This window comes from Camarhynchus parvulus, unplaced genomic scaffold (genome assembly GCF_901933205.1).
Source record: "Camarhynchus parvulus unplaced genomic scaffold, STF_HiC, whole genome shotgun sequence".
NCBI classification, from domain to species: domain Eukaryota; kingdom Metazoa; phylum Chordata; class Aves; order Passeriformes; family Thraupidae; genus Camarhynchus; species Camarhynchus parvulus.
In genome coordinates, this window is record NW_022148069.1 from 11,734 (window position 1) to 31,964 (window position 20,231).

At 64.7% G+C, this 20,231-nt stretch overlaps 4 protein-coding genes across 6 annotated transcripts; 1 reads left to right on the plus strand and 3 right to left on the minus strand.

The window, feature by feature from the left end:
- Positions 1-254: 254 nt before the first annotated feature.
- MRPS12 (mitochondrial ribosomal protein S12) lies at positions 255-1,272 on the minus strand. 3 transcript variants are annotated; one of them, XM_030969704.1, is made up of 3 exons: positions 1,187-1,198; positions 928-1,058; positions 255-746 (listed from the first exon to the last, which is right to left on the minus strand). In XM_030969704.1, the coding sequence occupies exon 3, from the start codon at positions 730-732 to the stop codon at positions 364-366; it is 369 nt and encodes a 122-aa protein (XP_030825564.1). In that variant the 5' UTR covers positions 733-746; positions 928-1,058; positions 1,187-1,198; the 3' UTR covers positions 255-363. The 3 variants fall into 3 exon arrangements, with proteins under 3 accessions (XP_030825564.1, XP_030825562.1, XP_030825563.1); XM_030969702.1 differs by having other exon boundaries at positions 256-746; positions 1,000-1,058; positions 1,187-1,272; XM_030969703.1 differs by lacking the exon at positions 1,187-1,198 and adding an exon at positions 1,171-1,178 and having other exon boundaries at positions 256-746; positions 1,000-1,058.
- A 4,026-nt stretch (positions 1,273-5,298) lies between these two features.
- On the plus strand, positions 5,299-10,745 carry PAK4 (p21 (RAC1) activated kinase 4). Its single transcript, XM_030969695.1, is given in 12 exon segments — positions 5,299-5,332; positions 5,335-5,495; positions 6,538-6,661; positions 6,664-6,797; positions 6,799-6,854; positions 8,085-8,145; positions 8,203-8,457; positions 8,725-8,858; positions 8,939-9,065; positions 9,318-9,443; positions 9,936-10,070; positions 10,249-10,745. Coding segments are annotated over 12 exon segments (1,503 nt in total). The 3' UTR covers positions 10,405-10,745.
- Positions 10,746-12,167: 1,422 nt separating this feature from the next.
- On the minus strand, positions 12,168-13,084 carry SYCN (syncollin). The gene is made up of 2 exons (XM_030969696.1): positions 13,034-13,084; positions 12,168-12,578 (listed from the first exon to the last, which is right to left on the minus strand). The coding sequence occupies exons 1-2, from the start codon at positions 13,082-13,084 to the stop codon at positions 12,168-12,170; spliced, it is 462 nt and encodes a 153-aa protein (XP_030825556.1).
- Positions 13,085-14,229: 1,145 nt separating this feature from the next.
- Positions 14,230-16,642, minus strand: LRFN1 (leucine rich repeat and fibronectin type III domain containing 1; the record flags this gene model as incomplete). Its single annotated transcript, XM_030969697.1, is given in 13 exon segments — positions 14,230-14,397; positions 14,400-14,531; positions 14,533-14,815; positions 15,333-15,464; positions 15,466-15,607; positions 15,610-15,705; positions 15,708-15,761; positions 15,764-15,956; positions 15,959-16,257; positions 16,260-16,325; positions 16,328-16,508; positions 16,510-16,551; positions 16,553-16,642. Coding segments are annotated over 13 exon segments (1,872 nt in total), but the record flags the coding sequence as incomplete, so codon positions are not given.
- Positions 16,643-20,231: the final 3,589 nt, after the last annotated feature.

Here is a 20,231-nt window from a genome sequence, read left to right on the forward strand (position 1 = left end):
CCCCATGACTCCAGTGACACCCCAAGGTCTCCCCAGTGACCCCCGTGATACCCCAGGGTCATCCCAGTGACTCCCCCAGTGTCCCCAGTACCCCAAAGGCCCCTTCCCAGTACCCCCAGTGTCCCCACCACCCTCCCCAGTACCTCCCCACACACTTCACTCCACTCTACATCACCACCAGCACGCTTTAATCCGAATTTTCTGAATTTTACCCACCCAGGCCAGGCCCATGCCAGGCCCATCCCCGGCCCGGGCTCAGCCCTCCCAGCCCCCCCAGCATCATGGGGATCCCCCCCTTCATTTCCTGGCCTGCATGTGGGCGCACTCGGGGGTCTCCCCCTTCATTTCTTGGGGTCTCCCTGCTCATTTCTTGGCCTGCACGTGCGCGCAGTCGTGCTTGCCGCGCACCACGGTCAGCTTGACGCCAGGCAGGTCCTGCGTGCGCCCGCCCTGCACCAGCACCACGTGGTGCTCCTGCAGGTTGTGGCCCTCGCCAGGCACGAAGGCCACGGCCTCGCGGCCCGAGCTCAGCCGCACGCGCACGCAGCGCCGGTTGGCCGAGTTGGGCTTCTTGGGCTTGCGGATCAGGTTCTTGAGCACCACGGCCTTGAGCTGCGGCCGGCCCAGCGTGGCGCCCGGCTGGCGGGGAGGCGGTGCGGGGCGGCCCTGCCGGTGCATCTGATTCAGGGTGGCCATGGGGCAGCGCGGGGCACAGGGAGGAGGCGGTGGCATGAGCAGGGACGGCACTGTGGAGGGGACATGGAGAAAGGTCAGGGGGTTTTGGGGAGTCGGGAGAGGCTTTAGGGCCCCAAAGGGACCTGCCCAGTGCCTCCGGTACGCCCAGGACCCTTCCCAGTACTCCCACCACCCTGTGACCCCAGGGTCCCCCACCACCCTTCCCAGTGTCCCCACCACCCTTCTCAGTACCCCCAGGACACTTCCCAGTGCCTCCAGTTTGGGGTTTGGGGGGTTTTGGGGAGGAAGGGGAATTCTACGCACTGCAGCGCGGCAGCGAGGCGGCAGCCCGGAGCACGGCGCGCAGCGACATCTCCGAAGCTCTGAAAGGAGAAGGCGCGATTGGAACGGCCCGGGGAGGGCAGCGGAACTCCTCAGGAATGCCCTGAAAAACACCGGGGAGCGGCAGCCCGGGAGCCCGCACGTTCCCCTCACCGCGCCGCCATCTTACCCAGCTCCGAGCGCCCCGCGCTGCGATTGGATAGCGGAGATGCCAATCTCCGTTATATTGGTCAGACTACGACTGATCGCTGGAGATCCGCCCCTTCTGCAGCAACTTCCGCGTTAGGCCCCGCCCCTCCCCCATAAACCCCGCCCCAAAATTATCCCCACCCATATTCGGCTCCGCCCCGCCCTATGCCACGCCTCTTGCCCATATGTGGCTCCCCATCGTCCGCCCTTTGCCCATATGTGATCCGCCCCGCCCCTCTCGCCTGTGTCCCCGCCCCTGGGGGCGTGGTCTGTCGCCGCGGCGACGCGGGCGTGGGAGGACCCGGATGTGGCTGGATCCCAACATGGCGGCGGCGACGGCCGAGTGAGGCCCGAGGGGGCCCGGGAGGGATTTGGGGCGGATTTGGGGATTTCGGGGGAATTTGGAGGCCCCCCAAAGTCAAAAGGTTGTTCGGTGATGGAGGGGGGCGGGCTTGGGGCCGGTTTGAGGCTCCCCAAATCGCCGGAGGGGCGGCAGCAACAGCCTGGGGAAGCTCTGGGATTGGGGATATGGATCCCACGGCTCCCCGCCCTAAAAAAACCCCAAAAACTCCCCAAAATGGGGGCTCGGGCCTGCTCCTGAGGGAATTGCCTTCTTCCCCTGCAGCACTTTGAGCGGAGGAGCCGGAACGCGGAGCTGAGGCAGGAAAGTTTTCCCTTGGCGGAAGGTAGGAAACGAATCCAGAGTTAATTCCGAGTTAATTCCCGAAATTTCTGATCCCGCGGGGATTTGGGGGTCTCCTCCCCGCAATCCCATCCAGAGCCCTGGGATGGGTTTTTCCCGTGGATTTGGGTCAGGAGCCCCAAGGCGGAGGGGCACTGGGATTCCTCAGGAATCCTCAAAAACAGAGTTTTTCCCCAATTTTGGCGCAGTGGGAAGGGAAGTTGCCGTCCCCACTGGTTTTCTGTGGTGCTCCTGTCACCTTTCCTCAACGGAAAAGGAGGAAAAGAGAAAAAAATCAGAAAAGGCTTTGGATTTGGAATTTATTTGCGTTTTCTGTGGAATTTAGTGACTTTTCAAATAAGTAATGGTGGGATAGAGGAGTTGAGCCGGGGTTGGTTTGGAAATAAGTGGGAATGGGGTTTATGGGAAATAGCCAGGTGTGGAAAAGCTCCAGCAATCCTTTGGAAATGGCCAAAACCTTCCCCCTGCTCCCATTCCCTGTTGGGTTTTGGGGGTAAAAGGTGGGAATTTGGTCACCAGCACCTCGTTAACAGCTGTGGGACGAGCAGGAGTTTCCAGGAAGAGATCCCAAGGATATTCCTGCCCCTGGCTTTGATTAATCCCTTAACTTGTTCCTTTCCCATGGGATAAAAGCCCTGGGAGGAATATTTGGGTTTTCTGGAGGTGCTGCCGAGCCAGCCCCGGGAGGGATTTGCGTTTTCCTGGATTTTTGGGGAGGGATTTGCGTTTTCCTGGATTTTTGGGGAGGGATTTGCGTTTTCCTGGATTTTTGGGGAGGGATTTGCGTTTTCCTGGATTTTGGGGAGGGATTTGCGTTTTCCTGGATTTTTGGGGAGGGATTTGCGTTTTCCTGGATTTTTGGGCGCCTGGGTCGTCACGGATGGACGGGCTCGTTACTGATTAATTGGATCCTCGTTAATTGGCCCTGCCTTTGCCCCGAGCCGGAGATTCCCTCCCTCCTTCCCTCTCCCTGCACTCCCAGCTCCGGGGAAACTTCCTGCTGCAGCAGGAAAAGGGCAGAATTCCGACAGAATTCCTCCTTTCCTTGTTCCTTTCACACTTTGCCCCTTTCCTGGCTCTTCTCCCTCGTTTCCCTGCTCTCTCCCGTGCCGGTTCTCCCGGAAGCTCTGAGCGCTTCGTTCCCCTTTTCCCGGGATCTCCTGGTTCCCTTCCCGGATTTTTCCTGTTCCCCTGAGCCTCAGAGGCTCCGGATTCCTGGAATTCCGGGATTCCTCCGGGGCAAAGGCCGGCGCCTCCTCCTCCTCCTCCTCCTCCTCCTCCTCCTCCTCCTGCTGCTGCAGATCCAGCTCGGCCAGTCCAACCCGCCCCGGCGTGGCTTTCCCAGGAGTTCTGACCCCTCTGTGGGGATTCCAGGATTCCTGGCCTGGCTTTTCTGGGAATTCTGACCCCTTTGTGACAAGTCCAGCCCCTTCCCAGCCTGGCTTTTCCGGGAATTCCGGCCCCTTTGTGGGGAGCACAGTTCCCACCAGGACACAGCCCGAGTTCCGCTGGTTTTGGGGGAGGATCTGTTGGGTTTTGTTGGGAATTTTAGGGAAGACAGGAGGCTATCCCACCCCCGGTGCAGGTTCAGTTCCTCGTTAATTGGTGACTAATTAAACCCCGCTGGGATCGCAGGAACGCGGCCAGGGAAGGGCTGAGGAACAGCGTCCCCCCCTCCTGGCCCCCGTCCCACCCTCTGGAATCCCTCAGGACCTCTCTGCCCCTTCCACAACATCTGGGAAAAAAGAGAGGGGTTTTGGGGTGAAATCCCGCGGATTTGGCGTCCAGAGGTTACGGATGCTGCACCTCCCCGGCATCCCGGCTGAGCTGGATCGTGCTTGGATGTTTCCCATGGAGAAAAGCCCAAATGCAGCAGATTTTAACCCTCCCGCTCCAAACTCAGCAGCGGTTTCCCCAAACCAGGAGAGTTTTCCATCAGAAAATGGGATTTTGGCAGTCCCCAGAGGATTCCCGGGAAGGTGGAGGGAGGGATCAGCCCGGGATGAGCAGGGAGAACGGAGAAAACACGGAATTCTGACAGCTTTTGGCTGGGGTCGAAGTGGAGGAGGAGGAGAAGAAAAACTTCATGATGGATCATTGTTTTAAGGAGAAATCCTCAAAGATTGGGAAAAAACAGTGAGAAAACCTTGGAAGCAGCGGGGTTCTGGAGCCCAAAAAATGGCATTGAGCCGAGGAGATGGGAAAAACTGGGAGGAAACGGGGAAATTGCCGCCAGGAAAAGCAGTGAAAGTGGGAAAAATGGACCTGCCCAGGATCCGTGGGATTTTGGGGCCATTCCCAGTGGGATCCGTGCCCCCGCTGGGATCACAGGCGCAAAACCCTCCCAGCTGAGCTCGTTCTTGGCCTGGAAAGTGCAGGAAAAACGTGGGAAAACAGGGAATGAAATCGGCCAAGCCCCTGGATCGTGCTGCAGAGCGCTGATCTGGCACTGGGATCCCAGGAAAAGCAGATTTTTTGTGGCTTTTTAGGCGCTTTAAATCTGTTGGTTCGGGTTGTGTTAATGGGTTAACAGATTAATCCTATTTCCAAGGGGGAATTTCTGGTGTTTCCAAGCTTGGATTCGGGGGAGAAATGGGAAGGAGCGGGATAAAAGTGGGGGATTTTGGATGGAAGTGGTTGGTGGATGGATGAAAACCATTCCAGCAGCGGGATTTTCAGGGCTGATCCCGTTCCCAGAGCTGGATTTCAGGGACCATTCCCATTCCCAGGGCTGGATTTCGGGGACCATTCCTATTCCCAGGGCTGGATTTCGGGGACCATTCCCAGGGCTGGATTTTGTTCTTAGTGCTGGATTTCAGGGGACCGTTCCCTCCCAGGGCTGGATTTCAGGAACCATTCCTATTCCCAGGGCTGGATTTCAGGGACCATTCCCTCCCAGGGCTGGATTTTAGGGACCATTCCCATTCCCAGGGCTGGATTTCAGGGGCCATTCCCATTCCCAGGGCTGGATTTTTGTTCCCAGGGCTGGATTTCAGGGACCATTCCCACTCCCAGGGCTGGATTTTGTTCTTAGTGCTGGATTTCGGGGACCGTTCCCAGGGCTGGATTTCAGGAACCATTCCCATTCCCAGGGCTGGATTTCAGGGACCATTCCCATTCCCAGGGCTGGATTTTGTTCCCAGGGCTGGATTTTAGACACATTCCCAGGGCTGGATTTCAGGGACCATTCCCATTCCCAGGGCTGGATTTCAGGGACCATTCCCATTCCCAGGGCTGGATTTTGTTCCCAGGGCTGGATTTTAGGGACCATTCCCACTCCCAGGGCTGGATTTCGGGGTCTGACGCCATTCCCGCTGCCAGCCCTCATTTCCCACCCCCTAAATCCGTGTTTTTGCCCCCGTTCCCGTTCCAGGCGCGCGGCCCGGGCCATGTTCTCCAAGAAGAAGAAGCGGGTGGAGATCTCGGCCCGTCCCGCGCAACCACCGGCGTGGCACGGGGCTACGACGCCTCGGAGCAGCGCTTCACGGGGCTGCCCCGCCAGTGGCAGGGGCTGCTGGAAGACGCCCGGCCCCCAGCCCCCGCGTTGGACCCCGCCTGCATCACCGCCATCCGCGGGGCCCACAAGGTGGGAGCCCCTCGGGAATCCGGGGGGTCATGGCGTGGGGAGGGCACAAACGGGGTCAGCGCTCCGGGTTTGGGGTCTCGGAGGAGGTAACGGGGTCTGGGTAATCATTGGGGTTGAATTTGGGGGCGGTTTAGGGGTCTTGGGTTGGGCGGGAGGAGGTAACGGGGTCTGGGTAATCATTGGGGTTGAATTTGGGGCGGTTTGGGGGTCTTGGAATTGGGCGTGGAGGAGGTAACGGGTCTGGGTAATCATTGGGGTTGAATTTGGGGCAGTTTGGGGGTCTTGGAATAGTAGGGGGGTTTTGGGGTTGTTTGATATTGGGGGGTTGTGGAGCAGGTCAGGGGTTGCCAGCCATTCAAAAAGCCAAACTGGGAGGGATTTGGGGGTCAGGGAGGTGGGAGCTGGGTCCCCATGCCTTTCCTGCCTCCCAAAAAAGACAAATGGGGGAGTTATGCACCAGGGGATTTGGGGACCATGGGGGGAGGTGGGGGCTCATTCATTCCCTGGGGTGGGTTTGGGAGATTTTGGGGTCTTGGAGTATCAGAAGGGTGTCCCGGATGCTCTTTGGGGTCAAACTGGGAGGAATTTGGGGGTCTTGGGGCGGGCAGGTGACGATTGGGTCCCCCAGGACAGGGATCCCCCAGTGAGGCCCTTCCCACTCCCTGAACCAGCCCCAGCCCACAGGGGACTCGGGGTCACTCCCACCTGATCCCTTCCCCGTTGTGTGTGTCCCCCATTCCTTCCCACATCCCCCCATTCATTCCCACGTCCCCCATTCCTTCCCACATCCCCCCATTCATTCCCACGTCCCCCATTCATTCCCACATCCCCCCATGTTCCCACATCCCCCCATATTCCCACATGCCCCCATTGCCACCCCATCAAACCCTCCCCCAATATTTCGGGACCCTCCCATCCAGGCTAGCCCCCAGTTTGTGCCTCTGGGACTCTCCCCATGCAATCCCCCTCCCCTGTGCCCGTCCTGCAGCCACCCACATCACTTTTCTGTTGTTTTTCCCCCGTGTGTCCCCCGTTCCCGCAGCCCATCGTGGCGGCTTCCAAAGGGGCCCCAGGATGGGACCCCGGGGGCCGTGACCGGACCCTGGCGTGGCTCCTGGATGAGCTGGCGGCCGTGTCCGTGTCCCGCTCCAACTCCCTGCGCCGGGACAGCCCCCTGCCCCTCCCCGGAGAACGGCCTGGCCCCGGCGCCCCCAGCCCCGGCAGGACCCCAGGCTCGCCCCCACCCCGCCCCGGGGCCGGCCCAAATCCAGCTCGGCCGGGGAGGGGCCCCCGCGGCCCCCCGGCCCGCGAGCAGCGCCCGCTCTCGGGGCCCGACCTGCGGCCCCCCGACGGCCCCGGGCCCCCGCCGAGGGGCTGAAAGACGGCGCCAGGACGCCCCTTCCACACCTACCCCGAGCCGACACCCGACCCCGGCCCGGGGGCAGCGCCCAGGTAAAGGGGCTGAGCCCCGAGCTGGCCTCGTCCTCATCTTCCTCCTCTTCTTCTTCTTCTTCTTCTTCTTCTTCTTCTTGCTGGTGCTGCTGCTGCTCTGCTTCCTCTTCCAGAGCGGGTTCTCTGCTCCTCTTCTTCTTGCTGCTGCTGCACTGCTTCCTCTTCCAGAGCGGCTTCCACTGGGATTGGCAGCAGCTTCCTTCCCCAGCCACGTCCTTGGCTCTGGGGCACTTTCCTCCTCTTTTCTTCTTCTTCTTCTTCTTCTTCTTCTTGTTTTTCTTCTTCTGCTTTTTCTGCTTTTTGTGCTTCTTCTTCCTCCTTTTCCTCTTCTTGCTGCTGCTCTCCTTCCTCTTCCAGAGCGGGTTCTCTGCTCCTCTTCCTCACGGCTTCCAGTGGGATCGGCAGCAGCTTCCTTCCCTAGCCACATTCTTGGCTCTGGAGCAATTTCCTTTTCTTCCTGTTCTTCCTCTACTTCTTCTTTTTCTCTTCTTCCTCTTGTTTTTCTTTTTCTTTTTTTTTTTTTTTCTTTTTCTTTTTCTTTTTCTTTTTCTTTTTCTTTTTCTTTTTCTTTTTCTTTTTCTTTTTCTTTTCTTTTCTTTTTTTCTTTTCTTCTTCTTCTTGCTGCTGTCCTTCCTCTTCCAGAGCAGGTTCTCTGCTCCTCTTCCTCGCAGCTTCCCTCATCCTGCTCAGATTCGGGGCATCCTGAAGGCCCCCAGCTCTGCACTTCCTTCCTGGTGCTGCCTCTGTGCCTCCTTCCTCCTCCTCCTTCCTCCTCCTCTTCCTCCTCCTCCTCACTCAGCCCTTCCCAGTGCTGCATCTGTGTCTCCTTCCTCCTTCCTCCTCCTCCTCCTCCTCCTCCTCCCTCAGCCCTTCCCAGTGCTGTATCTGTGTCTCCTTCCTCCTCCTCCTTCCTCCTCCTCTCCCTCCTCCTCCTCACTCAGCCCTTCCCAGTGCTGCGTCTGTGTCTCCTTCCTCCTCCTCTTCCTCCTCCTCCTCCTCCTCCTCCTCCTCCTCCCCTGCCCCAGCCCTTCATTCCCATGGCAATCCTGGGCTCTGACCCCTGAGTCTCTTCCTCCTCCTCCTCCTCCTCCTCGCTCAGCAGTCCGAGGCTCTGACGCCCTCTCCGTGTCCCCACAGGCCGATGCCCGCGGACGGCCTCAGGAGGTGCCCCCCAACGGGCCGCTCCCCATCTCAGGAGGTGCCCCCAAAGCCCCCAAAGCCCCGGAGCCTCCCCTCCTCCTCCTCCCTCCCGCCCCCCGCGCCCGGCCCCCCGGCGCCCGCGGCCCCCGCCCCGCCGTGCCCCAGCGTGTCCCACGAGCAGTTCAGAGCGGCGCTGCAGATGGTGGTGGACCCCGGGGACCCCCGTTCCTACCTGGACAACTTCATCAAGATCGGCGAGGGCTCCACGGGCGTGGTGTGCATCGCCACCGTGCGCGGCTCCGGGCAGCTCGTGGCCGTCAAGAAGATGGACCTGCGCAAGCAGCAGCGGCGTGAGCTGCTCTTCAACGAGGTCAGGGCAGCGCCGGGGAGCCTTGAGAGGGTTGGGGAGCCCGTAAGAGCCCTGGGGAGCCCCTGAGAGACCTGGGGAGCCCCCCAGAGGCTTGGGGAGCCCCTGAGAGACCTGGGGAGCCCCCCAGAGGCTTGGGGAGCCCCTGAGAGACCTGGGGAGCCCCTGAGAGACTTGGGGAGCCCCTGAGAGGCTTGGGGGCCCTTTGAGAGACTTGGGGACCCCCGGGGACAGTGCCAGGCCCCCATGGCCGTGTCCCCCTGTCCCCAGGTGGTGATCATGCGGGACCACCAGCACGAGAACGTGGTGCAGATGTACAACAGTTACCTGGTGGGCGACGAGCTCTGGGTGGTGATGGAGTTCCTGGAGGGCGGCGCCCTGACTGACATCGTCACCCACACCAGGTGAGCGCACCTGGGCGGGCAGAGCGGGGGCACGGGGCGGTGACAGAGGTGACAGGCCGGTGACAATGGGCTGTCCCCAGGATGTCGGAGGAGCAGATCGCCGCCGTGTGCCGCTCGGTGCTGCGCGCGCTCGCCGTGCTCCACGCCCAGGGCGTCATCCACCGCGACATCAAGAGCGACTCCATCCTCCTCACGCACGACGGACGGGTAGGTGCCTGCTCCGGGGCAAATTTGGGGAGAAACCTCCAAAAGGGGGCCCCTCCAGAGAGCAAACCCACGCAGCTCAGTCTCAGGGTAAGAGTTCAAGCCTCACGTTGGGCACCAAATTGTGTCCTGGTTTGGGGCAAATTTAGGAGAAAACCTCTAAAAAGGGGCCAGTAGGGACCCCCAGAAACGCCCCCCAAACCTCCCCCCGACCCTTTGGGGTCCCGCCCTGACCCCCCCCGGCCCCCCCGGCAGGTGAAACTCTCGGATTTTGGGTTCTGCGCCCAAGTGAACAAGGACGTGCCGCGGCGCAAGTCCCTGGTGGGGACCCCCTACTGGATGGCCCCCGAGCTCATCTCCCGCCTGCCCTACGGCCCAGAGGTGGCTCAGGGGGGGTTTGGGGGGTTCTGGGGTGCGTTAGGGGGTGTTTAGGGTGGGCTTCAGGGGGTTTGGGGTGGGTGTGTGGGCCCCCAGGTTCATCTCCTGCCTTCTCTGCCACCTCGAGGTGTCTTGTGAGGAGGTTGGGATGGGTTCAGGGGTGCCCAGGGTGGGTTTAGGGGGAACAGGGTGGGTTTGGAACGGGTTTAGGGGTGCCCAGGGTGGGTTCAGGAGTGCCCAGGGTGGGTTTAGGGGGAGCAGGGTGGGTTTGGAACGGGTTTGGAATGGGTTTAGGGGTGCCCAGGATGGGTTTAGAGAGAGCAGGGTGGGTTTGGAACGGGTTTGGAATGGGTCTAGGGGTGCCCAGGGTGGGCCTGGGGATACCCAGTGTATGTTCGAGGGGCTCCAAGTGGCATGGAGTGGGTTTGAGGGGCTGCCCCCCCTAACCCCCTCCTCATTTTTCGTCATTTTTGGGGTGGCCATTCCCCCCCCAAGGTGGACATCTGGTCCCTGGGGGTGATGGTCATCGAGATGGTGGACGGGGAGCCCCCTTATTTCAACGAGCCCCCCCTCAAAGCCATGAAGCTGATCCGGGACAACCTCCCCCCCCGGCTCAAGAACGGCCACAAGGTAACTCGGGGGGCTGGGGGGGAGCCCCCCCATTTCTGGGGGTCTCTCACGCCCCCTTTCCCCCCCCCAGGGGTTCCTGGAGCGGATGCTGGAGCCCCCCCATTTCTGGGGAGCCCCGGGGGGGTCTCACACCCCCAGCCCCATCTCAGGGGTCTCTCACGCCCCCTCTCCCCCCCAGGTGTCCCCGTCGCTGAAGGGGTTCCTGGAGCGGATGCTGGTGCGGGACCCGGCGCAGCGCGCCAGCGCCCCGGAGCTGCTGCGCCACCCCTTCCTGGGCGTGGCCGGGCCCCCCGCCTGCATCGTGCCCCTCATGCGGCAGCACCGGCTGCGCTGAGAGACCCCGGCCTGGGCAGAGACCCCCGGACTGGGGGGAGACCACCAGACTGGGCAGAGACCCCCACACCTGGGAGAGACCCCCAGACTGGGGAGAGACCTCCAGACCAGGGGGAGACCACCCTGTCCTGGGAGAGACCCCCGGATCGGGGGAGAGACCCCCGGACCGGGGCAGACCCCTCCTGCTCAGGAGGAGACCCCTCCCACCCCAGGGGGAGACCCCCAGCGCCCTCCTCCTCCTCAGCAGCCCCCCCAAACTGGAGCGGGACTGGGATGTTCTGGGGGACCCCGGCCCCCCCCCAACCTGTACTACTGAGCTGGGGACCCTCCAGCAGAGATTTTGGGGGGAAAGGCCACCATCCCTGTGATTTGGGGGTGCACGGGCTCCTCCCACTCCCCTCCGCCTTTGGGACACATTTTGGGGCATTTCCCCCTTTTTTTTTGGTTTTTTTTTTAGTCCCCTCTTTTCTACCCAATTTGGGCACTTGGGGTACAGCCCCCCCCCCCACATCTCTGTGAGAGGGGGTCCCCAAAACTACAGCCCCCCTCCCTCCCCCACACCACACTACTGATTCGGGGTGTGTCCCCCCCCCGTTTTTGTTGATTTTGGGTTTTTTTGTTTGGTCGGTTCCTTCCCCCCCCCCATGCTGCCCCCCTCGGTTTTGTTTTTTTTTTGTTTTTTAACAAAAAATTGATATTTATATGGTCGGGTTTTGTACCGCACGGGGGGCCCTGGGGGGACACGGGGTCCCCCCCAAAATTACACGTGTCCTTTTGGACCCCCCGTGTGCTGTGTGTGCTTCTTTTGGGGGTTGGGGGGGACGCGGGGGGGGGCGTGGGGACACCCCCTCCCCAGTAAAGAATCCCTGTGACACACCCACGGGACACCCCCTCCCCAATAAAGAACCCTTGTGACACATCCATGGGGCATGGGGACACCCCCTCCCCAATAAAGGACCCCCCTGATGTGCCCACGGGACGCCCCCTCCCCAGTAAAAGACCCCCAGGCAGGAGCTGCTGCTGCCTCAGGGCTTTATTGGCTGCAGGGGGGCAGGGGGGGCACATGGGGTCTCGCAGGGGCTCGGCTTGGCTCGGCTCGGGTTGGTCCTTGATGGTGCATTGTGGCCAGTGCCAGCTCATGTTGACTCGGCTTGGCTTGCCTTGGCTTGGCTCGGCTCCTGGTGGTGCCAGCTTGCCTTGCCTTGGCCTTGCTCGGCTTGGCTCGGGTCGGCTCCTGGTGGTGAATCTTGGCCAGTGCTGGGTCGCCTTGGCTTGTCTCGGCCGGCGTTGGCCCGTGTCAGCTCATCTTGGCCATCTTGGGGGTGGTTTGGCCCTCGTTGACTCAGGCTGGCCCATCCTGATCCGTGCTGGCTCATTCTGGACACGCTGGCCCATCCTGACCCGTGCTGGCTCATGGGCACCCACGATGGCTCATGGTGACCTGCACTGGCCCATCCTGACCCGCGCTGCCCCGCGCTGCCCCGTGTCCCCCTCACGCTCACTTGCAGTTGCAGTACAAGGCACGGATGGCCCCGAAGAGCCCCTTCCTCACCTCCCACCGCCGCATATCCCCCCCGTGTCCTGCCGGGCTCACTTGCAGGTGCAGTACAGCGCTCGGATGGCGTCGTTCCAGTCCCCGAAGAGCCCCCGTGTCCCCCCAGGCTCACTTGCAGGTGCAGTACAGCGCTCGGATGGCGTTGTTCCAGTCCCCGAAGAGCCCCCGTGTCCCCCGTGTCCCCCCGTGCCCCCCGTGTCCCCCCAGGCTCACTTGCAGGTGCAGTACAGCGCTCGGATGGCGTTGTTCCAGTCCCCGAAGAGCCCCTTCCTCACCTCCTGCAGCCGCGGCACCGCTCCCGCCCCGAAGTGCCGCGATTTCCCCTCCTTGGCTGGTCGGGACCACACGGTGAGCTCGCACCTGGTGCCCACCACGAGCGAGGAGGCGCGGCCGGCCCAGCCGAGGGGCAGGTAGGGCAGGTCGGCGCCCGGGAGCACCTCGAGCGCGTCCCCGGCGCAGCACTGCTCGTAGTAGGGGCTGTTGTCGGCGTAGAGCAGCGCGCAGAGCCGGGTCCCGTTCGAGGGGCGCAGCTCGGAGGGCGAGGGGCACTGCGCGAGCGCCCCCCGGGAGCCCAGCAGGGCCAGCACCAGCGCCACGAGCAGCGCCAGCATCGCTGTCAGCTCCCGATGTCACCCGCTGTCACCTCCTGCTGTCGCCTGGTGTCACCCGCTGTCACCTCCTGCTGTCGCCTGGTGTCACCCGCTGTCACCTCGCGGGGCCGTGCGGGGCCCGCGGGCGAGGTTATAGCCCGGCCCCAAGGCCGGCGGGCGGGGCGCACCTGGGAGGGGACGCAGGTGCGCGGGGAAGGGACGCGGGAAGGGGCGCAGGTGCGCTGGGGGGGCTCGGGGTTTGCAGCCCCCTCTCCGCCGTGGGAAAGGTCACAGGCGCGGGGGGGTCCCGAGGTCTGCAGCCCCGCCCCCCGCCGTGGGAAAGGTCACAGGTGACCCCCCCGGGCCCCCCCAGGCCTTGGCTCCTCCCCCCTGCCCAAGGCCAGGCTGCGGCCGAGGTGTTCTGTATGCAAATGAGGGCATAATTAGCCGGGATTTTTCGTTTGTGGACTCCGCCCCTTATTTGCATATTCATGGCGCCGTCGTGGCCCCGTTGAGCTCCCCGCGACGGTCACCATGGCAACCACAGGGGGGCAGGGATTGTTGCCTCATTAGCATAGTCCTGACCCCGCCCACATTGCGGGGCTGGGGGGGGGACAGAGCTGGGGGTGGGGGCTCGCATTGGGCTGGGACCCCCGAAAAAATGAAACCCCCAACCCCAAACAGAGACCCCCCCAGCCCCAAACAGAGACCCCCCGGCCCCAAAATACAGAGACCCCCCCCCAGCCCCAAACAGAAACCCCCTCAGCCCCAGAGACCCTCCCAGCCCCAAAACACAGAGACCCCCCCCCAGTGACACTCGTGTTTCTGCCCCGGGGGGGGCACAGGTTTTTAATGTAAAAACTCGTGTTAAACACTGCGGGGGCCCGGGGGGGGGCGGCTGGTGGGGGGCGGCGTTTTGGGGAGGGGGGGCACACGGGGAGGAGCTGAGGCTTTTTGGGGGAAATGGGGGTGGGAGGGAAATGGGTGGGGGGCTGGGGGGCGCCCCCCAGGGATATCCAGACCAGCCAGATAGGGACCCCCGGGTCGAGTTTTTTTTTTGGGGGGGGGGCAGAGGCCACGGGAGGGACACACGGGGGGGTCCCCAGGCATCCGGGGGGCCCCCCCTTTTTTGGCCCCCACCGCCCCCCATCCCCACGGGGGGTGGGGGTTTTTTGGGGGGCTGCGGGTCTCGTGTCATCTGTGCAGAGATGTCGGGGGGCGTGCGCGGGGCCCCCCGGCCCGGCCGAAGGCACCGCGGGGGGCGGGCCGGGCACGCACGGGTGGGGGGGCACGGGGGGGCACACGAATTTTGGGGCGCACACACAAAGTCCCAAGTGCGCATTTTGGGGTGGGGGGGCACACGCGCGCGTGGGGGTGAGCCGCAGAATTTGGGGGGCGCGGTCCCCGTCACGGTCCCCGCGCCCCCCGCGCGTGTCGAGGTTTTGGGGGGCAAGGTTTGCATACAGGTACCCCCAGGGCGAGGGGGGGGCACCTGGGGGCACCCACGGGGGACCCCAAACGGCCCCGGGGGGGCTCCCGGACGCCCCCCTCCCCGCCAAGAGCCGCCGGGGGCTGCGTTCGGTCACCCGGGAGAGGGGGGGGTCCCACCGCCGTCCCCCAGGAGCATTTTGGGGGTCCCGGTGGGTGCTGCCCGAGGGGGGTCCCGGGGGGATTCCCGCCGCCCCCCTCAGACGGTGCTCTCCAGCATCCAGTGGGTGCTGCCGAAGGAGGGGCGCAGGGGGGGTCCCAGGGGGCTCCCCTCGGGCCCGTCCAGCCTGGGCAGGGACCCGTGGCGCCGCGGCCGCGCCCGCCGGGGGTAGCTGTGGCTGGGGAACAACGCCCGCGCCCCCGCCCGGGACCCCCGCCCGCCGCCGGGGGCAGCGGCGGCAGCGCGGGCAGCTCGGGGGTCTCGGCGGGCCGGGGGCCGCCGTTGGTCTGCGAGCAGACGCTGGTGAGGGTGGGCGGGGGCGCCGCGCCCCGCCGCCGCCGCCGCCTTCCAGCGCGCCGTGAGGATGAGGATGAAGACGAGCACGGAGGCGGCGATGGCGGCGCCGATGACGATGATGACGGTGCCCCCCAGGAAATGGGGCCGGGGCGGCGCGGAGCAGCCCGGGGGGGCCGCGGCCGTGGCGAAGGAGACGCAGCCGAGCGGGCGGGGGGCGGCGGGGGGGTCCCCGAGGACGCGCAGCGCCGACACGCACAGCTCGTACTGGCGGCCGGGGATCAAATCCCGCAGCACGAAGGTGCGGCTCGAGGGGGGCAGCAGCCTGGGCAGGGGGCGAGGGGGGGTCGGGAGAGGGGCGAGACCCCCCGCACCCCCCTTGCCCCCGCCCCCAGGGGCTGAAACCCCACCCAGGACCCCTGAGGATCCCCCAAACGCCTCCTCAATCCCACCCCAAACACCTCAAAGACTCCCCTGAGACCCCCAGGACCCCCTGAGTGCCCCTAGGAGCTCACCAGCGACCCCCGAACCCCCCCAGGCATAGAGAATTCCCTTGGCGTCCCCCAGACCCCCTCAAAGCCCCCCAGGACCCCCCTGAACAGCCTCCCCCAGACCCCTCCAGGACACACAAATCCTTCCCAGACCCCCTGGAGCCTCCAAGACCCCCAAAACCCACCTGAGGCGCCCCCAGTCTCCCCGGCACTGCCCCAAACCCGCCTGAGCTTCCCCCGGAGCCCCCAGGGTCCCTCAAAACCCAGCTGAGCTCCCCCGGAGCCCCCATCTCTCCCAGGACCCCTCGCAGCCCCCCGGGCACACCTGTCCGGGCGTTCCCAGGTGCCCACCTGTAGACCAGGCTGTCGTCGGCCGAGCTGTTGTACTGGATCTGCACCATGCGCACGCCGGCACGTGGCGCGCGCGGCAGCCACCGGATCCGCGCCGAGGACGCCGTCACCTCGGCGGCCACCACCCGCTGCCGCTCCCCGGGGCCCCCAGGTGTCATTGCCGCCCGCCTGGGCTATATCCGAGGGGCCGGGCCCCCGCCGCGGCGCCGCCGTCCCCGTCCCCGTCCCGCGCCCGTCCCGCGGCACCGGCAGCGGCACCACCACCACCTCGACAGCGCCGCCGCCTGCGCCCGGGCGTTGGCGGCCACGCAGGTGAAGCCGCCGTGGTCGCGGAGCGTGGCCACGCTGAGCTCCAGGGAGCCGTCGGCGCCACCGAGCGCCGGGAGCCGTTTCTGCACCACGCGCCCGTCGGGCCCAGCCAGTGCAGCGCGGCGGCGGGTCCCCGACGGCGGCGCAGCCTAGGCGCAGCGGCTGCCCCTCGGTGACCGCTGGCGGGTGCGCGCCGCGGCCGTGACCGAGGGCGCCCGCACGTCAGCTCCTCCTCGGGCACGGCGCCCAGCAGCGCCGCCCGGCCAGCGGCGCCGGCGTGGCGCAGGTCTCCAGGCGGCCCGGCTGGGCCACGCCGGGCGCAGCCACAGCAGCTCGCAGTTGCAGTGCAGGGGTTCCCCCGCCGCCAGCGACGGCCCCGGGCGGCCCGGCACCGGCGGCAGCGCCCGCAGCCGGTTCGCGGTGAGGTCCAGCCGGGCCAGGCGCGGCAGCCTCGCCACGGCTCCGGCCGGCACCCGCTCCAGCAGGTTGTGGTCCAGCGTCAGCGTGGCCAGGCTGCCCATGGCGGCCACGGCGTCCCAGGGCAGCGCGGGCAGGTTGTTGTGCGACAGGTCCAGGTCCTCCACGGTGGCGGCGGCGGCGCGCAGCGGCGGCGTGCGATGGCGGCCAGCTGGTTGTTGGCCAGGATGAGGTGGCGCAGGCTGGCCAGCCCGCGCAGCTGCGGCCGCTCAGCGCCGGCAGCCGGTTCCGTCCAGGTGCAGCGCCCGCAGCGCCTCGCAGGTCGGCGAAGGCGCCGGGGCGAGGGCGGGAGCCCGTTCGCGACAGCGTCAGGTGCACCAGGCTGCTCATGTTGGCGAAGTCGGCGCGGCCCACGGCGCCGGCGAAGTTGTCGGCCAGGCGCAGCTCCACGGGCGGCGCGGTCCAGGCTGGGCGGCACCGCCAGCAGCCCCGCGGCGGGCGCACAGCAGCGTGCGGGCTGGGCGCGGCCGCAGGCACAGGCACCGCGGGGCAGCGCGGGCGGCGACGCCGGGCGGCGACACACCGGCACCGGGGCAGCGGCACCGGGACCACCCCGCCCCGAGACGGCGCCCAGCATCACCAGCGGCACCAGCAGCTTCGCCATCCCGGGCGGCGGCCGGGCCTGAGCCAAGGGAGACAGCAACGGGGAAACGGGGGTCACGGGGGGCTGGACCCCGGCGGAGCCCAGGGGTCCCAGTGGATCCCAGTAGATCCCAATGGATCCCAGCGGAGCCCAGGGGATCCCAGTAGATCCCAAGGGATCCCAGCAGATCACAGCAGATCCCAGTAAATCCCAGCAGAGCCCAGGAGATTCCAGGGGATCCCAGGGGATCCCAGCAGGGCCCAGTGAATCCCAGTGGATCCCAGCAGAGCCCAGCGGATCACAGCAGATCCCAGTAAATCCCAGCAGAGCCCAGTGAATCCCAGTGGATCCCAGGGGAGCCCAGGGGATCCGTGGGGGTCTCAGCAGAGCCCAGCAGATCACAGTAGAGCCCAGTAAATCCCAGCAGAGCCCAGGAGATTCCAGGAGATTCCAGGGGATCCCAGTGGATCCCAGCAGAGCCCAGGAGAGCCCAGTGAATCCCAGTGGATCCCAGCGGAGCCCAGCGGATCACAGTAGAGCCCAGTAAATCCCAGCGAGCCCAGTGGATCCCAGAGGATCTCCCCAGATCCCACTGAGATCCCACAGACCCCCAGTGGATCCCAGTAAATCCCAGTGGATCCCAGCAGATCCTGCCTGTCCCACAAGATCCCACAGCACACCACAAAACCCCAGTGAGATCCCAGTGAGATCCCAATGGTCCCAGTGAGATCCCAGTTCTCCCAGTACCTCCTCTCAGGGCTCCATGTTGGTCCTGTCCAGGCGTTGCCGTGGGGCCTGTGGGGACAGGGGACAGACCAGTACGGACCAGTATGGACCAGTACAGACCAGTATGGACCAGTACAGACCAGTACGGACCAGTATGGACCAGTACAGACCAGTATGGACCAGTACAGACCAGTACAGACCAGTATGGACCAGTACGGACCAGTACGGACCAGTACAGACCAGCACACACCAGTATGGACCAGTACAGATCGGTACAGGCCGGTGCAGACCAGCGCATACCACTATGGACCAGTACGGACCAGTAGGAACCAGTATGGCCCAGCACAGCCCAGCACAGCCCAGTACGGCCCAGCACAGCCCAGTATAACCCAGCACAGCCCAGCACAGCCCAGTACATCCCAGCACAGCCCAGTATAACCCAGCACAGCCCAGTATAACCCAGCACAGCCCAGCACAGCCCAGTACATCCCAGCACAGCCCAGTACATCCCAGTACATCCCAGTACAGCCCAGCACAGCCCAGCACAGCCCAGTACATCCCAGTACAGCCCAGCACAGCCCAGCACAGCCCAGTACATCCCAGCACAGCCCAGTACATCCCAGTACATCCCAGTACAGCCCAGCACAGCCCAGCACAGCCCAGTACATCCCAGCACAGCCCAGTACATCCCAGCACAGCCCAGCACAGCCCAGTATATCCCAGTATAACCCAATACATCCCAGCACAGCCCAGTACGGCCCAGCACAGCCCAGTATAACCCAGCACAGCCCAGCACAGCCCAGTACATCCCAGTATAACCCAGTACATCCCAGTACAGCCCAGTACATCCCAGCACAGCCCAGCACAGCCCAGTATATCCCAGTATAACCCAATACATCCCAGTACAGCCCAGCATAGCCCAGTATAACCCAGCACATCCCAGCACAGCCCAGCACAGCCCAGCACATCCCAGTATAACCCAGCACAGCCCAGTATAACCCAGCACAGCCCAGTATAACCCAGTACATCCCAGCACAGCCAGTACGGCCCAGTACACACCAGCACAGACTAGCATGGCCCAGCACATCCCAGTATAACCCCGCACATGCCAGTATAACCCAGTACATCCCAGTATGGCCCAGCACAGCCCAGTATAACCCCGCACATGCCAGTATAACCCAGTACATCCCAGTATGGCCCAGCACATCCCAGTAAACACCAGCACAGCCCAGTACATCCCAGCACAGCCCAGCACAGCCCAGCACAGCCCAGTATAACCCAGCACATCCCAGTATAACCCAGTACATCCCAGTATGGCCCAGCACATCCCAGTAAACACCAGCACAGCCCAGTATAACCCAGCACAGCCCAGTATGGCCCAGCACATCCCAGTATAACCCAGTACATCCCAGCACAGTCCAGCACAGCCCAGTATAACCCAGCACAGCCCAGTATAACCCAGCACAGCCCAGTACACACCAGCACAGCCACACCAGGCTGATAAGGACACAGCAGAGACCAGTACATCCCAGTACGGCCCAGTGCAGGCCAGTGCAGGCCAGTGACTCCCAGCATGGCCCAGTGCAGACCAACACAGACCCAGTACATCCCAGTACATCCCAGTACGGCCCAGTATGGCCCAGTGCAGAGCCAGTGACTCCCAGCATGGCCCAGTGCAGACCAACACAGACCCAGTACATCCCAGTAGCATGGCCCAGTATGGCCCAGTGCAGACCAACACAGACCCAGTACATCCCAGTACATCCCAGTACATCCCAGTACATCCCAGTATGGCCCAGTATGGCCCAGTGCAGACCAACACAGACCCAGTACATCCCAGTACATCCCAGTACATCCCAGTACATCCCAGTACGGCCCAGTGACTCCCAGTCCCCCCCAGTCCCCCCCCAGTGCCCCCGGTGCCCCCAGCCCGGCCGTACCTGGGGGGGCTCAGCCCCCGGACGCTCCCATCGCTGCTCCGGGGGGGGAGGGGGGGTCGGGCCTCGCCCTACCGGGGGGGCATCGGGGGGGGGCACCGGGAACTGGGGGGGGGCGATGGGGGGGGAGGGGATGTCGGGAATCACCGGGATGGGACCGGGGGGGGACCGAGGGCACCGGGATGGGGGATGGGGACCGGGAGGGATCCGGGGATGGAGCCGGGATGGAGGAGCCGGGATGCGGGGATGGAACCGGGAGGGATCCGGGAACCGGGGATGGAGCCGGGAGGGATGCGGGGAGGGATCCGGGAGGGATCCGGGAATGCCGGGATGGATCCGGTGATGGATCCCGGTGACGGATCCGGGATGGAGGAGCCGGGATGCGGGGATGGAGCCGGGGATGGATCCCGGGCGCGGCCGGGGGGTCCCGGAGCAGCCCCGGAGCCGCCGCCCCGAGAGGCCCCGGAGAGGCCCCGGAGAGGCCCCGGAGAGGCCCCGGTGAGGCCCCGGTGAGGCCGCGGCCGCCGCTCGGAGCCGCAGAACCGGCGGGGCGGGGCCGGGCGGGGCCGGGGCGGGGCCGGGCGCGGGGCCGGGCCGCGGGCGCGCGGGGCGGACGGCCGGGGACGGGAGAGACGGACAGACGGACACCGGGATGGACACGGGGATGGACACCGGGATGGACAGGAACACACAGACAGACGGACACGACGAACACGGGGATGGAGACACGGACACGGGGATGGACACGGGGATGGACACGGGGACGGACACACGGACGTGGAGATGGACAGAGTGCCGGACACACAGACACGGGAATGGACAGATGGACAAACAGACGGACAAAGGGATGGACACTGGGATAGGCAC